At 36.4% G+C, this 22,311-nt stretch overlaps 1 protein-coding gene across 1 annotated transcript in view; it reads right to left on the bottom strand.

Moving 5' to 3' along the window:
* The window catches only part of cbc (protein CLP1 homolog), a 156,692-nt gene that overhangs the window by 60,978 nt on the left and 73,403 nt on the right, over positions 1-22,311 (bottom strand). Inside the window, exon 6 of the mRNA XM_090389835.1 lies at positions 6,483-6,510. Within this exon, the coding sequence (XP_090245961.1) occupies positions 6,483-6,510 (28 nt within the window). The remainder of the gene's footprint in view (positions 1-6,482; positions 6,511-22,311) is intronic.

The raw sequence follows: 22,311 nt of genomic DNA, 5'->3' as shown, positions 1-22,311 counted from the left end.
AGTACTGCATACAGGTTTGAAAGTCTCATTTTCAAAAGGATGCGTATCTCTTGGAATGGGAGCAGAGAAAAGCAACCAGAGTAGCCAAGAATACAAAAAGATATTCTTACCACTAAAGAACTTCAGTTCTGAAAATTGGTGCTTGGAAACTAGACACCTGTGAGGAGACATAATTGAAGTGTTTAAGGTTTTAAATGGATTGAGTAAATATTTTCATAATGTTATCTGTCCATTAAATGTAATGTTTTCATTCCATTATATTCCTTTATTTCATTATACTGCATTTCATTTTTGGCACAGTTTAATACATCAACTATGCTAAAAATACAATGCTATTTATTGTTATTTAAGGTTTTCTGCATATGATGTTGTTGTTATTTGGTTTTTTTAGGAGCATTAGCAACTAAGGCCATATTGCTCTGGGGATATGCGGTGGTCATTCCCTGACCTTACTGCATCCTCCGTATTTGGTGGTCATGGGCTTGAACCCCAGTCTAATCAAGAAGTGTGTGCTACGCACTGCTGCTCCTGCCCACCTGGCTACGGAGGCGCCGTCTGCATATGATATACATACATACCACCAAATATACATAACCCATCACCAAATATACACAGACCCAACTAGAAAGAAAAGTTTCTCGATAACCAAACTGAGTAGGTCTCTTCCAATTGAGATTCTTTATTATGTATTCTGAGGCAACTAGTTTTCCAGGTGGGGACAATTCCCCCTCCATGATGACAAACTCTCCTTAGTCTTTGTATATTTATGTATTTTCTTTTTTTTTTTTTTTAGATAAACTGTACAGGAATGTATCCCTCTACAAAAATACTTATTTTATTATTAGAATGAATTTTATTACTTTGCTTTTTTTTCTCTGTCTCGGCAACTGATGGGAAAATGTAATCTTCCTCCATTACAGATAAATAAATTTTCTATTTATAATACAAGATGGCCATATAAGGTTGGAAGAGTTTACAAGGAGGAGATTTTTACAAGGATATTTACAAGGAGGTATCATGTGGATTCAAACAGCAGCATGCATAACTCTGTACTACACTTGACCATTTGGCTAAGGTCAATGGAAGAAATCCCAAAAATAGACTGCTGCATAAGACAGGATGAAGGGAAAGAAAATCCCCAGGAAAAACTTGTGACCTATGGTTACTCTATTTTTTTAAAATGGCTTTGTTAATAAATTTCTCTGTGTCTCTGTTGTTGGTAAAAATTTGTGATATTTTGCAAAGTTCAGTCTCTAAATCCAAACTGTTATGTGGTAGATGTGATGAATTCATAAATCCCACAATTTCGGCTAGTTAAAAAATGGGTTATGAAGTCTAAAACTCTCCCTCTGTCTATAGGTTTCCTATAAACTGAGGTCTTGTTGCCAGAATATGTTTTTGTGATAAGAATACAAAGAAAAGATATGTAATGATTTTTTTCAATTTTCTGTTCGAAGGTTATGTTGGAATATACCAACAATTTCATACTGTTCAGGAAATTGTGAAACTAAATTAGAAAATCCCTTCTTTTGATCCAAACTGTTAAAATATTGCCCCATACCTTACCACAATAAAAGTAAGTGGTGATGTATCAAGGATTCCTTATTCAATAGATAACACAAAGATTTCAGCAATAAATTCTACTTATGGAAGCAAGGGAAATTCCTTTTACAGAAGTACCATGGTTTGAATATATGACCACATACACAGTTAATCATAACATTCTTGCTAAATGACTAGCTGTAAACTTCTCTGACCTATGTGGTCATGCCAAGAGTATACACAAATAAGTAACCGAATCTCTTAGGCAACAAGACCTTTGTTGGTGCATATGTCAAGAGAGTGTGTCACGTTGTTGTTGTTGTCGTTTGGTTTTTAGGAGCATTAGCAACTAAGGCCATATTGCTCCGGGGATATGCGGTGGTCATTCCCTGACCTTTCCATATCCTCCGTATTTGGTGGCTCACGGGCTCGAATGCCGGTCTAATCAAGAAGCATGTGCTACGCACTGTTGCTCCTGCCCACCTGGCTACGGAGGCACCAGAGTGTGTCATGAACTAGGAAATTTTCAATTTCATATTAAAAAAAAAAAAAAAAAAACTATAGAGAAGATGTCACATCTGTTCAGCTTTAAAACCAAACTTTCAAAATTGTATATATTTTAGTTAATTTGTTTTCTGATGTCAGTTTCCTATGAAGTGATTATCCTTTTTCTCTTTGAAGTACGACGGGGTATCAAAAAGTTCATATCCTGACCTAGATAAAACATCAGTAGGAAGATGCCGTTTTTAATATAAGTTGTCTACATATTCAATAACTAACGTGTGAAATTTCATTCCCGTAGGTGATCGTACACCAGAGGTGGAGCCTGGAATCTGAGGAAGGACGCTATGGTTGACGTGGAGTATCGAGCAGTGATCAAGCTTCTGCATTTGCAGGGCAAGAAAGCTCAGGAAATTGACAAAGAAATGAAAGCTGTGTACAGGCAGAATTGTCCATCCTATGACGCTGTGAAAAAAGTGGAAACAAGAGTTCCAGTGCAGTCATACAAGTGTCTTTGATGAGCTAAGAGAAGGAAGGGAGGATATCAATATCCACAGACAGTAAGACTGTTGCAAAGGTTGAGCAGCTGGTGCTGAGTGACAGATGTGTGACAATTCATTTCATTGCAAATGCAGTGGGAATTAGTTATGGGTCTGCCCAGAGCATTTTACATGACCATCTGCACATGTCTAAGGTCTCTGCACGATGGGTTCCAAGATTGCTGATGCCTTTGCAGAAGCAATGTCGAATGCAAAGTTCTCACCAACTGTTCGATTTGTGTAATGCGGGTGTTGAGAACTTTTTTTATTGGTTAGTGACAAATGACAAATGCTGGGTGTACCAGTATTTTCCAGAGACTAAAGATATGTCAAAGCAATGGAAGCACACCTCCTCCCCACCTCCCAAAAAGGCAAAGACCACTCCGTCTGTGAAGAAGGTGATGTTGTCCGTGTTTTGGGACAGAAAAGGGGTTATCCTGACAGATTACCTACCTCGTGGTTGCACGCTTACCGGAGAATACTACAGAAATCTTTTGAAAAAGTTACTCAATGTTTTGAAGGTGAAAAGGCGTGGAATGTTAACGAAAGGTGTCTGTCTTCTGTCAAACAATGCACCAGCTCACTCGGCTATTGCCACCACCAACTTTGTTGCCCAGTGCAGCTTTGAACTATCACAGCACCAACCCTATTCTCCTGACCTAGCACGATCAGACTTCTTGTTTCGAGAAATGAAGAAACCATTGCATGGACGCCACACTTTGAAAAAAGTGCAGATTCTATGATCAAGGCATTAAACAACTGATCCATATATGGGAGAAACGTATTACTAAATATGGAGAGTACATAGAAAAGGATTAAAGTTCCTGTGAAGTTTCACCATTCTAAGGGCTATTATTTCTAGGTAAGGGTATGAACTTTTTGATATCCCCTCATACTGATGAAAATTGCAAAATAGAATTTAAAACATGAAGTTGTCTTCCAATATTTAAGGCTTTAAGTTGGTTCATTTTTCTTTATTAGCTATTACAGAACAGTATTTCTCCAGGAATGAATGCAGAGATGAATTAGGCACATTTTCAATGTGTATGTTGAAAAAAAATTAGGACTTCATACAAACCTTGAGAAAAACACAAGATTCAGAAGAAGCAGACTTAATCTGAGATAATAAAGACTGAAACATTTTATCTTTATTCTCCTTTGTAGTTTTGTTGGAAGCATCTATTTATTCATTGAAATGAATTTTTTTTTAGCACAGTTCACTTCTTTTGAACAAACCTTATAAAATACTATTTTTCCATTCTTGTTTCTTCCAAAACGCTGCCTTAAAAGAGAAGAGTACTTTTTTTTTCTTAGTTAAAATTCAGTAAACATAAAGAATAAAATATTTCCCCAAACAATTCAACACTTCAAACAAGCACTGTTTTCATTTTGTTTTTGAAAAATTGGCATCAATATTTAAATATGGCTGTCCTTGTGGATGAAGTTTGCAAAGAATTATTTGTTCCTATTGTAAACAAAGCTCGAAAAATTGCATTTCATACACATCTGCCAAAAATTCTCTTACTACTTATGTTATTTTTAATAAAACAAGGAAATATATAGAAGCAATGATAAGTCCTTTCAGTGGCAATTACTCTCATATTATGCAGCTACTTCCATAAGTAGAATTTTCCAAAAAGGGGAAGTATAATACTATTCGGGGGGGGGGGGGCACAACTAGGGATGGGTCAGCCAGATGTACCTCCCTTTCTAGCCACACCCAGGACATCTGACTCACCCAATGGTAGATGCACCCTTGAATAGTATTATACTTTCTCTTTTTTGAGAAATTCTACTTATGGAAGCATACAAATATTTATGTAAATTAGGACAGAGGAGCACCCTTCTAAGGACTTGCCCTAAGCACAAATATATCAGTTATGCCTCTGATGCTATCTATTTGTAATGCAGTGCCCCCCATGCCCCCAGATGGCTGCTTCAGTGCTCACTGATATCTCATTGGTGGGGGAGGGTCATGATAGTACCTGATAACCTGGTGATGATTTAACTCACAACATGTGAAATGCCACAATTTTGTGCCTGGTAGTCCCCATTAAAACAGTTGTCTGCTGTTTCTTGTCTGCACAGGGTTCTGTCTTACTTGTATTATACAATTAAAGGCTATTAATGACTAAAAATTTATCTATTCAACAAAATGAATTTTAAAGAGAATATTTACAAAGAATATTATTAAACATAATATTAAAATAACACAGTAATCACCTATGTTCTAATTGATATTAAATGAATTACAAATTCTCACTGAAACAATATTGTAATGTTTCAATAATGATTTAAATTACAGTAGACTCTCGATTTTCTGGGATAGATGGTAAAAAAAAAAAATCCAGGATAATCAATTTCCCAGTTAATCCAAAAATACAGAAGTCCCCGACATACGTAAGAGATACGTTCCAGGACTTCTTACTTTGTTGAGTTTCACATAACTCGGGAATGACTAATAACATATTGCTACTATATTATTATTGACAAATCTGAATTCAGCATGATACTTGTTAATGTTTGACCATTTTCATACATCCTTATTAGTTTAATTTTCTGATTCAAATCGATCGCTTTCCTTTTCTTGGTAGGTTTACTAGTACCGCTGCCATTTATTCTCTTAGTTGGCACCATGATAACAGTCAAAATGAAATTTTAAAGGTGAAAACTCACTATTATCACCCCACGCGAGCTCACATTTTACTTAAGCACATTTTGGGAGGTCAGTACCATAAAACAATAAAAACAATTTGCACTTTCCATGTTATTGGGCTTTTGTGTTCGTGTATCTAATTATAAATGGGTAGTAAACTCTACCTTTTTGCATTTGCAAAAATATCAATAGCTGGAATTCTGTGGGTTTTTACATTATTATGGTGAAATGTGTGTCTCCTTTACTGAAATCTTCAGTCATATATAAAAAAAAAAAAAACACATAAATAAATTGTAAGAATCTCTTTTTTCCTATTTTTTTGCTTGTTACTCCATATCTCACTTGTGCAATTTGTGCGTGCCGTGATCGTCGTTATTGATTGATTATTTTATTTATTTATTATTATTTTTTTTTTAATTTTACAATCCTAAAAAAAAAAAAAAAAAAAATTTGAGCAGAAAAAAATTTACATAAATCCATAATTGCGTAAATCGGGGACTTACTGTATCGAAAAATGTTCAGCAACCTACGTAAAAAATATGGCGATAGATAAAAGATGAAAAAACTTACATGCACTAGTCGCGTGTCCAATCGGATGCTTCCCTTTATTTTTTGCGATGTCACTTTTCAATCTAATAGCTTTCCTATATTTTTTACGATGTTGTGTATGGTTTGGTCACTAAGATTATAATGGTTCTTTAGAGATTTAACGGATGCACCGTTTTCAAACTGAATAATTTCAAGTTTTTGTTTAACTGAAAGTACAACTCTTTTGTGTTTACCCATCATTTTCATAATTTCTAAACAAAAAAAAAAAAAAACTATAAAAAAAATTGACATCCACAACATAAATAACGAAACAAAATTTGTCTTTTTGTGGTGCAACGGAACACAACAATTGACACGACGCACTAAAACAAACTAAACATTTGGTCTCTTTTTTTTTTTTTTTTTTTTTTTTGAGCGGCGGATGTGAAGACAGCAGGGTTGCAAGTAATAGGTACATTTATCTCCCAATGATGACTTATAATGCCGCTTCTTGTCGTTTATTTCCGACTTCTAAAACATCTGTTTATAACTATTCTAATTATTACTTGAATTTTATGATTTTTGGTTGATTTATTTATTTATTTTTTATTTTATCTGGAGTCTTGAAGTGTCCCGGTTAATCTGATCCCGATAAATCTAGAGTCTGCTGTATTTTGATAAAATCTAAAATAAAAAAAAAAAAATGTGACACAAACCTATCGTTCCTGGTATAGAAATTTGACCCTGAAATGAAAATAAGTCATTGTTAATAGAAATATCCATCCCTGATAAATTTATTTCTGCAGTCAGTGGACAACTGGAGAAAATGCCTTCACAATATAATGGTACTGAAGAACGAAAGCATCTAACGATTCTTGAAGAGAAGATGGATACAAGTCCATGTATAAATGTCCTATTGCTAGGGGTCACCCAACCTGTGACACAAGGACTGTGTGTTCATTTTCATGCTGTCTTATCCAACACAATAAGATCAAAGTAGCTGATGCACTAAGGAATGACCATACAACCAATCAACCCACCATTTCTAGGAACAGTGTTCTTATATTGCTGCACATAAGATGGTACCACAACCATTGTTGTGGCGATACTGCATTTTCCCTGTAGATCTCTACCATCATTCCATGATTTCAAAATTAGACCACACTGACCTAACATTTTACTGTCACAAATGGACTGTGAACAACTGTCAGTCATAGGTATTTGAAACTGGTATGTGTGGCACAATCTGCTTACTTATAGGAAGTGCTGTTCCACAAATTGTCCGCTGAATGCACATTTTAATAATATTAAGTTAGGAAAAGTGAGGATCAGTAACGTGATACAGTGATGGAAAAAATCCTGAACTCACATATGCTGTTTTACATTCTTGGAATTTCATCCACTTTTATTCAAGAATTGTTATAAAAATTTATGCAATTTTTTATCTATTTTTACATAGCTTTTCAAGCTGATTTCAAATCTGTTTTCATTTTTTGTTTATTTTTTGAATATCTAAAAGTTCTTAAATATCAAGCAAAACCTAAGCACCAAGAAAAATACACTCACCAAAGGATTGAAAGAACTGAAAAAATACTTCTTTCAACCAATTAGCAGTCCTGATATTCTGACATTGACAGAAAAGATCAGAATTTGTTTGTACATTTCACAAGCTAATGTACTTGGTTGTTGATAATGAGAAAGAAGAGAAGGTATGTACAGTACCTTGTATTTAGTAATAACTTCATTTCATTTTTGCCTTAAAATAAACATTGCAAATAATACATTTTTAAAAAGGTTAAAATTCCTTAAATCAACTGCTGCCAAAGTTTTGTGTGGACTTTTTGTGATGAGAACACTGAAACAAGATTTGTCACAGATAGAATAAAAAGTTGGTGAGGAAGAAAAGAAAACTTTTAGAAGGATGATAGAGTATTATATCACCCATCATTTTCTAACAGAAAAATAAATTCTTTCTAGCTTTTAAAGGAATGGTCTCTAACAGCAAAAGTATATGTGTCCTAGAACTACAGAGAAAGACTTGTAAATTGGACTGTGAGGATATATATCTTTTCCAATGCACGTACAGATTTTCATTACAAAAGGAGACTATATTATACAAATAAGCATGCACTGTGAATTATTTAAGATTGGAAAAAAGTCCGTTTTATTGAACTAAAGTCAATTTTCCATTTTTGGAAATACAGTGCCTTTGATAAATTCACACTAGAGTATCTATCAAAATCAGTCTGAAGTTGTTGTGCCAAATATAGAGTTGTTATGCTTTCCAACGAATATAGCGTTGGAAGAATCCAAACTGTGGAAGGAACAAATGATGTGAAGAATTAGAATGAAATATTGAGGAGAAAATACCAGCAGTTAGAGCCATCTTTGGAAATGAAGAACACTTTTTTTGGGATAATGCTCTGTGTCAGTGGACATTGAGTGGGTAGAGGTGGACGGCAACTTAAAACATTGACAGGATAAGCTGGCCTGGACAGTCATCATACCTTAACCCTTTATAAAATTTATAGCTTAAAATTGGTTATGGAATTTCGAAGAAAAACTGACAGATAAATGAAAATTATTGAAGCACTGTTATTTTCTTTAAACCATACTGTTACTGGTACATTCAATGGCAAAGAGATGAAATGTAGTCATTAAAATTCCTTAAAAAAATATTAATGTTAAAAAGTAAAATGATATCATAAGATTGTATTATATAGCAAAAACAGAGCATTTTATAAGTCATTTTTAAGTATTTTTTGTTGATTGAAACCATGTTTTTTTTTTTAAATATACACAAATTAATAGTTTTGCACCATATCTAAAGAACAACAGGATAATGCATAATGAAGAATATCAGAATATTTTATTGGAATGTTCAAAATGTTTGAAAAATTAAATATGTAAGCACAAATTCAGCATAAAAAGTTCTTTCGAAATGGAATAAAAATAATATAACAATGAAACATTTACAATCAAATTGTGTTAAAACTGAAAAACATCCAAAAATACATAATGTGGGGAATATGTCCAGGACTTGTTGCTCAATGTAGTAACTAACATAAACCCTAATTCAAATAAATGTGGATTATTCATAATTTATTACTCCATTTTGTACTTATTTTATTTTATTTTTTTGCTGGTGATCTATTTGATTTTACGTATCTATATATACTATTAATTACTGTGTGAAAATAGAACTATATTTATGTAAAAAGTTTGAGAAATAAAATAGGGATATTGTAGATGTAAAAATTTACTGTAATATTTTTATATTACAAAATTAATATACGGTATAAATATAACAATAGTGAAATTATAGTAACCTTATAATACCGTGATAAATCTGACTAAAAAATGAATAGCAAATGCTTAGAAAACGGTACTTACCTTGTATAAATCTGCAATAAAATTTTTTTGGTAGATGGTGGTTAAATTTAGGTTGGAAGAAGCATTAAAAAGAACTAAGGCGGGGAATGGGGTGAAAATAAAATGCCAACCGAACTGCGACACCTGTTACATCGGCAGTACTACCACCAAATTTGGTTCCTCCACAACTTCCAATACCCGCGCATACTACCACTTCAACAGTTTCAAGACAAGTCAATCCTGCACTGAGTTAACAACCCATGCTAAAACCCACAACCACACCCCCCTTGTTGACTCTGCCATCACTATTATTAAACTTAGATCGAGCTACAGAATTCTTCAATATGAAGCCCTCACTATCAAATGGTACCGACACCATTCTTAATGGTAAACTTCCCTTCAACCTTTCACCGGCTTGGAACCTCTCGCGGCTAAAGTTCCCATGTGTCAAAAAGAGCATCATGGGAGTTTAGATAAACTTTAAATACAACACGCGCTCACTTCTCTTCCATTTGCCAACTGATGACGGTTTACTCACGAAAGTCCCTCGTAACGACTATTGGCACCACCGGTCTTCTCTCTTTTTTTCATTTACGTTTTTTAACCTCTTTATGACAACCAAGGATTGGAGATCTGCATTTCTACTTCCTTGCGCTCATTTTAAAATCTGTTTAAAATATTTTCACCCCATTCCCCGCCTTAGTTCTTTTTAATGCTTCTTCCAACCTAAATTTAACCACCATCTACCAAAAAAATTTTATTGCAGATTTATACAAGGTGAGTACCGTTTTCTAAGCATAGCAAATTCATTGCTATTCATTTTTTTGGTATAAATATACAAAAAAGATAAAAAGAAAAAGTTCAAAAAATTCTATATGATAGGAACATAGTAGTGGGAAATGCATTTAATAAATGTAAAGCAAATGGAAAGTCCCCAAAGTTTCATGTTATAAACATTTTTTTTTTATATTATATTTGTACTTATAACAGGTATATAAATCATTTTAACAGCAAGATATAAAAGTCAGAACTGTGACTCACTTAATCATAGGACGATAAAGAAAAGGACGATATCATAGGACAATAAAGAAAAGTTTATTTCATACTTTGTCAGTAAGATAACCATTAATGATTTACAAAATTAAGCACTATTATACCTTATTAAAGGAATTGTTGCAAACTGCAACAGGTAGTGCTGAAAAGGTGAGATATGCCACCTTCACTCGTGCAAAAATTTAAAAAAAAATCAAACTATCAAATAAATAAATTAAATTAAATGCAGAATAAACAAGGGCCTACACTCATAGAGGTACAGTCTCCTGCTTAAAGAATGGTGCAATTGCTGAGAATAAGCCAGGGAAACCCTCCACCACTGCCCAAAACCTAACAGGTGAATAGAGACATCCATTTAAGAGAAAAATACAGAAAAGTTTAGGGAAAACCAGAGTGGCCACTTCCTATGGAAGATAAGTCTTAAAATGTGGTTACCCCAATAACTAGGAGGCAACTCAAACAAACTGAAAAGACAAAATGTAAATTTCCATATTGACGAAAGCCAATTGACAGGCCAAAACCAAAACCCAAATATGCCACACAACATCTACATGTCAATTCCAAAAGTAGATAATCACTGTCACCATACCATCCTAAAACTCTTGCCAATGGCAAAAAGAAACAAAGAGAATAAAAACAGCTGTAGACCTGCAAAGAATAGGTTTAAGGAAATGAGGCTAAAATCATGTCATCCAATTAATAAGCCAAGTTCACTAAACAATAGCAGCGCACACAGTTACGTGGCTAAACAGTAATCATGCAAAAATTATTAAGAACTTTTTGTCATCCAAAAACGCTATCTTGGCCTAGTAATTTACCAGATTTCAGTCTAATAGAAAATCTAAGGATGCAATTAAAAAGAAACGATTAATGGGAGGAAAAAATACATATGAAATGCAAGTCAATGGAGGCAGTGAATCTGAAATGAAATCATGTCATCCAATTAATGAAACGAGCTCCCTAAACAACAGCAGAAGGCACACATGTTACATGGCTAAACAGCAACCAAGCAAAATGTTACGAACTTTTTGTTATTGTTTGTTTGTTTGTTATTTGGTTTTTAGGAGCATTAGCAACTAAGGCCATACTGCTCCGGGATATGCAGTGGTCATTCCCTGACCTTTCCGCATCCTCCGTATTTGGTGGTGACGGGCTCGAACCCCGGTCTAATCAAGAAGCGTGTGCTACGCACTGCTGCTCCTTCCCACCTGGCTACGGATGCGCCTGTTTTTTTTTTTTTTTTGTTATCTAAAATCGTTATCTTAGCCTGGTAATTCACTGAATTCCAACCCAACAGAAAATTTATGGATGCAACTAAAAAGAAAGGATTAATGAAAAAAAAAAAAAAAAAAACATACAAAATGCAAGTTAATGGAGGCAATGATTAGAATATGGTAACATGAAACACTGCAAAAAACATAAAATCTAAATGAATTACATCTGTTGAAGAGATTAAAAGTCATTTTTGTGTATTGAAAAGACTGTGATTTTTTAAAATGCCCATGAATTGGATTTTTCCATTGGCTGGGCTTTTTTTTTTCTCAGAATATGGATTTTTAGGTGTGTTCGTAGATATGCATAAGTGCCTATTGTTTTCACAATTTCCATCCACATGTAAAAACTCAACTCCCAGTGGATGGATTTTCACACAACTTTATATTTCATTCATATAGAAAAATTTGCCAAGCCATTCAAAATTTAATTAAAATCAAACAAATAGAAATCTGGAAATTATTATTTCTTTCTTCCATAAAATTTGTATTTAAGTAAATATGTGCATAAAGCATGCAGCTTGTCACAGAGAAGAAAAATGCATAGGATGCATATAAATTATCAGGTGAGACAGAAACCTATGGCAGATAAAAGCTAGTCTGTAATCAAGTCACAAAGGCGGTTAGGTAGGCGAAGATAGATTACGATAAATCTTTGGCAAAGGATGCAAAGAAAAACAGCAAAGAGTTCTTTACTTATGTAAACTCTAGAAGGAAAGGGATGAATCAGATTGGTCCACTTAACATAGATGGTTTGACTATTGATGATCATGCTCAGGTAGCTGAGCTGAGTATTTTGCATCTACATTCACACATGAGGAGTTAATCACAGAGGGGAATGACAGAAGTTTATCAAACTCTAAAAGGGAGCTAAGTGATTTTGTAATAACCAAGAGTAAAGTGGAGGAGAAATTGATGAAGTTAAGGAAGACACCTGGGGTGGATGAGATCTATCCAATTATACAGGGTGTCTGGGCTAGAGGTATCCAAAAATACATACATAAATCCCAGCATCTATAAGGTGTATTAAAATATTTTTTTTTGTTATTATACAGAGTAGCTGAACAAGTTTTTATGAAGGTTAGTAAAGTTCAATGTGGGCACCTTTTGTAGCTCGACAGATGTCAAAACGGTACTCGAGCTCTTGCCAAGTGTTTTCCAGCATCTGAGGCATTATTAGAGCAACTGCTTCAATGATATGCTGTTTCAAATCGTCCAAATCCCGAACTTTTCTCTGGTTCACACAGTCTTTAATAAAGCCCTGCAAAAAAGTCCAATGGAGTCATATCCAAAGATCTAGGTGGCCAGGCAGTTGGTCCTCCTCTTCCGATCCAACATCCAGGAAAAGTCCTGTTCGAAAATGTGGTAACATCTCGATGGAAGTGTGGTAGAGCACCAGCTTGCTGAAACCTGGGGGAATCTGTGGAACAGCAAAGATCTGCAGCATGTCAAGGTAAGTGTGTCCCATCACTGTGGGCTCTATGAAAAAAAATGGACCAATGATTTTTGTGCACTCCTAACCAGACATTGACTTTTGGTGTGTCCCTTTCATTTTCAATCACTTGATAAGGATTCTTTGTACCCCAAATGCGACAATTGTGTCTGTTAACTTTCCCGCAAATGTGAAAGGTTTTGATTCATCACTGAATAACAACAGATCAAGATAATTGGGATTGTCATCAATACTGCTGATCATCTCAGCAGTGAAATCAGCTCTTTAGTGGTGATCATCTGACTAAAGGTGTTGAAGTTTGTACGCATGCAAATGGAGACGTTTGTGAACAATGTCGTGAACTGTTGAATGAGGAATCTGCAATTCATTACTAGCCAGTCTAATTGACTTATGTGGGCTCCTAGAGAATGATTCACACACCAGATCCACAGTCTCATTGGTCACAAGCTTTTTCGGGTGTTTCCCAGTTTGTGAAACCAAACTTCCCGTCTCTTTTAGAGTCTTATCCCACTGAAGAATGGATTTGGATGTGGGAGGATCCACATTCCATTCCCTTCGAGCACGCCACTGAACACGCATAACTGATTGAAATTCAGCTAACCAAAGCACATGCTGCACCTTCCGCTGTGGCATCCACATCTCGATTGAGGGAATAGCTGTCTTTATGCCGTTTTTGCGCATTCATGACTACTGGTGATGTGCCTGCACTAGTGACCTTGACAGTGTGACAAAACAAATGTTGGAGAGATTTCCCATCAACTGCGCTTTCATCTGAGAAAATATGAGTGGTTCTCGCATTATAAGCTGTTATTTTTGGATACCTCAAGCCCGGACACCCTATATTAAAGGAGGCAGCAGAGGAAGTAAGCAAACCCTTAGCCATAATTATGAAAGCTTCCTTGAACTCGGGGGAGGTCCCCCATGGACTGGAGATGTGCAAATGTGTACCCAATTCACAAAGGGGGATAAAAGGGTGACACAGGTAATTACAGACCTGTTAGCCTAACTTCTGTTCCAGGAAAAATAATGGAGTCACTGGTTAAGGAAGCGATGCAGGATCATCTAGACAAGACTGCAGTTATAGTTCAGACACAGCATGGGTTTGTTAAGGGGAAGTCTTTTCTGACAAATTTGATTACCTTAACCACGAGTTAAGGTAATCACAGTATGAGATACAATGGTATCTCATACTGTGATATGAGTATCTCATATTGTGATACACTGATGGATACTGCCACCCAATGGGTGGCAGTATCCATCGGTGATATCATGCCAACTCGTTGTTAAGGTAGTCACAATATGAGATACAATTAAATGCGATGCCATTTCAACTACTTTCGAGTTCACTACAAACAAAATATTGTGTATCTACACTGAACATTCATTAATAAAATTTGTATGGAAAAAAGAAATTTAAAGATTAAATACAGTTTTAATACAGTATTGCTAACTTGAGACAGCCTATGCATACTTCACATGTACTGTTATGTAAGTTTCATGAACTGTGAAGAGATATACATTTAGATACTTTTATAGAGACAAAGAGGGAAGAAGAGACTTAAAAAAATAATATTGGAGAGAAGTACTAAATATTATAGTTGTAATTAAACTGAAAGGCTACATTTAGAGAAGATAAAACTAGAGTTTTATTAAGTGTTCTATAAAGTTATAATCTTAGTAATTAATTTGTAAGATAATTGAAATTTTTTTTTTTCTTTTTCAGTTAATCTACTTTCTAATATACTTTATTAGACTTAAGTATATAAGTATATACTTAAGTATATAACTATAGGTGGTAGATGACTTTCATCAACCGGTGAAATACCACCACTTTGCTTATTGGAGGCTTGAAGTGGTGAAACCCATGTTTAGTCTCTAGAGCAAAGTTTCCGGTATCCCCCTCTCCCCATACTTCTCCTTCAACCCATGCACGGTACTAAGTATTATAGGTTTTGATACCTTTCATGTTTGGGGTTCTCATAAAAAAAAAAAAAATACTTTCATCAGTTAATCACAGAAAAAGAAAAAAATTTTCAATTAATTTTAAATAAAAACAGAATAAGCCTGAAACGTAATCCACTGCATACATTACCTAAATTGGAATGGAAGTATGCTATCGGACTTTTAGAGATTATTCAATAAGAAAATATGCAAACGATATCACATTTTCAGTGTACTAGGAATCAATTTCATTGATCCCTAGAAAGCTTTCAAGATCAATCATAGCCTCCGCTTCTCCACTCCCTGGCCACAGAAATCTATTCATATAAAAGTATATTTCTTGCATTACTCTAAAACAAAAAGTTGGATTGAACCCAAATTTTCAACCTACATTCTGCTAGTCCTTAAGAAAATATCTTGTCCTGTTACGATTTTCAGCCCTTGCTCTCCCCCCCCAGGCGCCTCCGTAGCCGGGTGGGAAGGAGCAGCAGTGCGTAGCACACGCTTCTTGATTAGACCGGGGTTCGAGCCCGTCACCACCAAATACGGAAGATGCGGAAAGGTCAGGAATGACCACCGCATATCCCGGAGCAATATGGCCTTAGTTGCTAATGCTCCTAAAAACCAAATAACAAACAAACAAACATCTCCCCCCCCCCACGACATACAAAAATCAGCATAAATGAAAGTATGTTATTGGACTGATCAAGAAGAAAAATGCAGATTGTTACCAATTTTCAACATATATTCTGTTGGCCACTGGGATGGTTATAGGTTCAATAATTCCAATTTCAGTGCACTTTCTCCCAAATTTCCCCTACAGAAATGTTACTATAAATTTGCAACATGAGTTCTGATCCATTCCGAAATTTCAATGTTTAGTTAAAATATTTCAGGAATCTTTGTAACAAATTTTCATGTCGACGGGTTGACTTATTTTGTTACAAATCATGAATTATTACTAATTGCTAGAGTGTCTAAAATGCAAGCCACATACATTAACTAATTTATTCTACACTCAGATGCTCTAAATCTGCCATAGATTCTCTTGGATATCTGACAAAATATTATAGTTTTATGTGAGTAATAAAACTTTTTAAAAACTGCTATTAGTTGTTATTACATTAACAATATATTCCAGAATTTTTTTTTTGACAAATTTTTTTCAGTTAATTTTTTTTTTTTTATGAAAACCCAAGCACAAAAAGTGGGAGAAGGTCATAATACACAAGAGGAAAGAATGGAAGAAAGAACTGAACCTTGTAGAACATCAGCATTAGTGGAGAAGTTAGAAGACAGCAAATTATCTACGATCACCCACAGTGAGCAGTCAGAGAGAAAATTGGATACCCAATTACAAAACACAGTTTGGCACCTCCGTAGCCAGGTGGGAAGGAGCAGCAGTGCATAGCACATGCTTCTTGATAAGACCAGGGTTCGAGCCCGTCACCACCAAATACGGAGGATGCGGAAAGGTCAGGGAATGACCACCGCATATCCCAGAGCAATATGGCCTTAGTTGCTAATGCTCCTAAAAACCAAATAACAATAACAACAACAACAACAACAAAACACAGTTGACAAATATTAAGATGGAAGCTTATTTAGAAGGCCTTTATGCCAAACATGATCAAAGGCTTCTGAAATGTCGAGAGCAACTGGTTAAGTTTCACCAAACTTTTCCATTGAATTTGTGCACAGATGGGTAATAAAGCCAGATGTCACCAGTGGATGTTGTTGTTTGTTATTTGGTTTTTAGGAGCATTAGCAACTAAGGCCATATTGCTCTGGGATATGCGGTGGTCATTCCCTGACCTTTCCGCATCCTCCGTATTTGGTGGAATGGGCTCAAACCGCGGTCTAATCAAGAAGCGTGTGCTACGCACTGCTGCTCCTTCCCACCTGGCTACAGAGGCGCCATATCACCAGTGGATCGACAATAACAGAATGCACACTAGGTTTCTAGATACTTTAGGAGTTGGTGGTTAGGTGGATTTCTCCATTAACCATTTCTCCATTTAAGTCCAATGGGATAATAATTGGATGCAAGGGATTTGTCAGAAACAGGCAAATATGAGCAAAGGAACATGAGCAAATTTCCAAGCAGAAGGAAAAACACCAGTGAAATACAAACGTGTAAAAAGGTGACACAGATCAGGAGGAAGCTCAGGAGAACAAATGGAGAAATACCATCAAGACTGTTCAAAATTCTTCCGACATCCTTTTGAGGGAAGACCACAGGAGGCATTGAATAGAGTGTACTGAGAATGGTAGGAGATGATTTACCAAGATCATAAATACACAAGAGAAAAGTAAGATGCTAGCAGACCAGCTTTATCTTTAGCTGAAGTGGGAACAGAACCATCAGGTTTGATGGGGGGAGGACAATAAAAATGGGCATAAGTTGCAGCCAACAGCATTGGCGAGAGATCAAAATGCTTGACTACCATTTGGACAAGAAGCAAGTTTTCTACTCTTAGCCTGTTCAAAATTTGGTTTGGACTGATTAATAACTGCTTTACAATTGTTGCAAGCTTTGGTGTAGGCAGAAAATTAACCTGCAGGTTTGGATGCAAGCCAATTGCAATATGCTACATTATCATCTTGAACAGCCTTGGCACATTTATTAGAAAACCAAGGTTTAGATAAAGGATGAGATTTTAAGGAGTCTCATATAAAGGATTTCATCCCTACAAGAATAATTTCACTGACATGATCCGAGCAAATATTGCATAAGATTTAAAACAGTAATCCAACCAAGGAAAAGAAGAATAGAAATCTCACAGATCATCCCATTTTACATTCTTGTAATTCCAAACAACACTAGGCAGAGAATAGCCATGAGAGAAAAACTCCACTGGAGAAGAGACCATCACCAAGTTCTTATCTGAGGAGCCTAGAGGACCACTCACATCAACCGTGTACTTGAAAGGGCTGTTTGTGAGGAAAAAAAGATCAAGCATGTTGGAGTGTTGGCTGCATGGTTAGGCTTGCCTAATATTCTGGTAGGTAAATAAACAATCTGTGCGAGGTCACTAGTAATAGCCTCGGCATCTCGACCAGCTAGGTCAGTATGACTAGAAAACTGAATCTGGCTGGAGTTGTGAACATTAAAATCACCAAGAAAAATAACTTCACTGTTAATAAAGTTGGACTGGAGAAGGTCAAGTTTCAAAGAGAGGAAGTCAAAGAGTTCCAAGTGATTAGTGGGGTTTGGAGAACGATAGAGGCAACAGATGAATTTTACAGAATGGGGTAGAGAGATTTTAAGCCAGAGAAGATTGAAAAGAGGAGATTCTAAATTACTAAGTCTCTGACAGGGAATATCAGAGCAGACACATGTACAAGTACCACCTTTGAAGAGAAAGGAATTGTACAGTGAATAATTAGGATACCTGAGATGAATCCGGAGGTTGAATCCATCAATAATTCAGATTCTGCAAGAAAAAGTATATAGGGCTGGCAGACTAAGTGAAAATGAGCCTCACTGAGATTGGAACTAAGACCACGTATATTTGTGAAATGAACAAAGAAGTGTTTGGGTGGTTTAGATATTTTCACAGATAAGTTTATTCTATCAGTTTTACTATTCATGATGTATTCAGTAGTAAGTAAAGGTAGGGAGGATATATTGTATGAAGTAATGAAATTTTTGGATATAGCATACACACAGCAAGAACACACCCAGCTTCTTGATATAATGTGGCCTCAAAACTGCACCCCCCACCATACACACTACTCAGACTCCCCCCAATCATGAGTAGAGGCAGTGATACTATACACTAGGTGATCCCGAAGCCTCCTAGAGAGTTGCTAATAGGTTCCCAGCAGCCAGCCTGTGAATATTGCTTTAAAGCTGCAACCTTAAAATACATTAATCATATTGCATGCTGGAAGAGATTTGGGGGGGGGGGGGTTGTAGTTTTGTAGTGCTCAACTTTGTTTATGAAAAAAGTAAAAATAAATAAATTTAAAAAAATAAATAAACATTTAATTTTGAGCTGAAAATGCAAAAAAATAATTTGAAACAGATTGATAACAATTCACCTGTTGTTTCAGGTAAATTGCTATTAATTTTACTGGCACTGTATATAAAAATAATAATCAAAGATTCCAAAGAAACTTATTTAGAGTGTGGGTTTGTGAATGTTTAATGACGAATATTTTGTGATATTCGTCATTAAACAGATCAGATATTGCATGATATCTGTTTTGATCATATAGTCTTCAAAATGAAGTTAAAAAAAAAAGAAAAAAAAAAAAAAAAAGGAAATAAATGTTATTGTTGTAATATATTTTACAAAGGATTAACAATAAAATAAACATTAAAAGATACTGTACAAAGGGAGGGTTCAAAAAGATTTGTATTCACCAAGTAGTAGTTGTACCAGAAGGATGAAACAAACATCATGTATTACACTTTTTCAACATAGTCACCAAACAAAATGATACATTTCTGCCATCTCTCAATACACTTCCGCAAGACAGTTTTGTAGAAGTCCTCTGACTGTCCTTCAAATCATGACTTGGCAACAGAAATCATCTTTTCGCAGCAAAGTGTTTTCCATGAAGAAAGGACTTCAGTGCAGGAAAGAGGAAGAAATCTGGGAGTGCAAGGTCTGGAGAATAAGCAGGATGCAGCAATATTTCAAACCCACATTCGTGGGCACACCTCATTGCAGCATGTGAGAAATGGACAAGGGCATTATCATGGAGCAGGTGTACACTTTTTGACAGCTTTCCTCATCTTTTATCTATTACGGTAGCACACAGCTTTATGAGGAGGTCAGAATAATACTTTGCCATCATAATACAGCCCTTTTGAAAGTAATCTAATAATGCTAATCCAAAAAAAACTGACAGCATTACCTTTGCCAGCACTTGGTTGCACCTTTGCCTTTTTGGGGGATAAAGGTGAAGTGTTAGTTGTCTAACAGCCCAAGGGGTTCCCCCATCTTTGCATTGTGCACTCTGTCTGTGTCCCACAGTACTCTGTGAAGGCCAGAGGTTTCAGAAAAGTGTAAAGTGTATGTTAGTGTCATGTTATGTTGTTCCTCTGACAGTTTAGCCATTGGGCCCCTGGTGGAACCCCATTGCTCATCCTGAGCCACATGGAAGCAGGACAGGCGTGGAGGGATCGCATTTACTCTGGCAGGCCCTGCCACGTAGTTTCTGAGGATTTCAGTGGAAAGGGTCTATGTGTAAAAAAAAGGAGGGGGGGGGCTTTTTTTTTTTTTTTTTTTGTTAGTTGATGGTGCATCGGCTTCTGTGGCCATAATGCACCTCCCAAAGTTTTTGCATTTTACTCTGATCCAAGCCCGAAGCAGGATTCGAACCCACGACCTTTGGGTTGCCAAGCAGGCACTGCCAAATGGTGAGTTGACAGCAGAGCTGTGAGGTGTCACTGTTGTTATGTAAGAGTCCAGTCCGGTAGAGAGTAGTGTCCAATAGTGTCATTCTTGGTACCTAGGTCCCATCCAAGGTAAGTGGTCTTTAGGTTAGTTATTGTCCAGATGTATTCGGTGTCAGCGGTAGGGTAAACTGACAAATCACCTTCCTATTATCTTGTTAAATGTATCCATTTATCTACTATCAGTTATCACAGGTTTCAGTCCAGTTCAGTAGTTGCCAAGCAGGCAGTGCCTGCTTGGCAACCCAAAGGTCCAGTTGGAACTTTAGTAATCCCGGGCAGGGATTACCCAGTCCACTGAAGTTTTGTCTCATTCCTTGCTCTTGCAGATATATCATTGCACTGGATAGATGGGGTTGGAATGGCACTATCCTCATGATGTTATAGTTGTGGAAGGGTTCCTTGCAAAGCAAAGGGTTCCTGGGCAAAGTTAGAAAAGGTGTGGTAAGGTTGCTCATTTTCTAGTAGATGGTTCTCTCGATCCTGTGAAAGGTAGTGGATTTGCGTGATGAGAATGTGCCTGAGGTCTTCATAGACCCTGGTACATTAGGTGGTTCCACAACTGCACAGAGGGTTGTCCGTGATTCAAAAGATGGTCAATTTTGCTCTTACGGAGCTGTGTCCTGTTAGCGGGAAGGTAGTTTGTAAGCCCAGAGAGAACCAGGTCGGGCATTTGGGGTAAAATGTTTGAACTTCCAGAAGGAATTTTCTTGTTATGGCATCCTTTGTGGATTCTGTCCACCTCTGTTGCCAAACCTGAGTCAGATGAGTGATAAGCCACTTTTATCTCTGCATTCCTGTTTGCTAAGTGGATCAGATGTGCAGTCTAAGATTGTCTCCGATTGTCCTTTAGAAAGTTGATACAATAGACCAGACATATGATTTCAAAATCTAACAGTAACAATCCTGGCAGGACCTGCAGTGCATAACTTGAGACTGTATATTAGTCTGAGCATATTGTGAGGAGGATGAAGCACTGAATGGTTTGTAGTTTACGGCAGTTGACTATGGTCTGCGTCTTTGATGCAAACTGCCTTGTAGAAGAGTGCCAGGGTGCACCTCTTAAGGCCCAGTCCCACCGGGTCACCCTTACCATAATGGCTGTGTAATTTGTAATATTCTTATGGATGTGAAGAAGGTGCGGGAGAAAGGATAGATTTCTGTCAATCATTACACCAAGGTATTTCATTTGGGTTTGCAGTTTGATGGTAGTGCCCTGGATCTTTATTTGTGGCAGTCTGCTGGTCAAAGCATTCCCTTCAGTAACACAGAGCAGGTCTTGGCAGGTGAATTGTTCAGTTGATTAAGGGTGGTCCATTCTTGTAGTACTGTCAGTGCGCAGTTAGCATGGGTCTTCAGGAGTGCCCTGGAGTTCACCCTGAGCATAAGGATCAGATTGTCTGCGTAAGCTTGAGACTGAACTTCTCCGAGGTCAATGTTTAGGAAGTCATCCAATACATAGTTCCAGAGCAGGGGCACTGCGTACCATCATTCACGACCTTGCCAACCTTTGTATCAACTGCAAACTTGAACATTAAGCCTGATATACCTTCATCAATATCACTAATAAATACAAAAAACAACAATGGGCTCAACAACAAACACTGGGAGATTCCACTAATAACATTAGTCCATGAAGAGCGATGTCCATTGATTACCAATCTCTGTCTTCTCCCACTCAACCACCCCATTATCTATAGCAGCAACTTGCCCTAAATGTCAGACTGCTGTGATTTGTACAGCAGTCTTTTATGTGCAACAGTATCAAAAGCTTTCCTGAAATCCAAGTATATGATATCAAAATTATTTTTTGCATCCAGTTCCTTTGTGACCACATCGTTGTAACCAATCAAATTGGTCAAACAAGGTTTTCCCTTAACAAAGTCATGCTGTGTCTGAAGTATAATTGCAGCCTTGTCTAGATGATCCTGCATTACTTCTTCTACCAGAGACTTCATTATTTTCCGTGGAACTGAAATTAAACTAACAGGTCTGCAATTACTCGTGTCACCCTTTGAGAATTGGGGATACATTTACACATCTCC

Source organism: Mastigoproctus giganteus, chromosome 2 (genome assembly GCF_048544385.1).
Source record: "Mastigoproctus giganteus isolate SK-2022 chromosome 2, ASM4854438v1, whole genome shotgun sequence".
NCBI classification, from domain to species: Eukaryota; Metazoa; Arthropoda; class Arachnida; order Uropygi; family Thelyphonidae; genus Mastigoproctus; species Mastigoproctus giganteus.
Note: the sequence above shows the minus strand (reverse complement) of the source record. Positions and strands in the feature narration are given on the sequence as shown.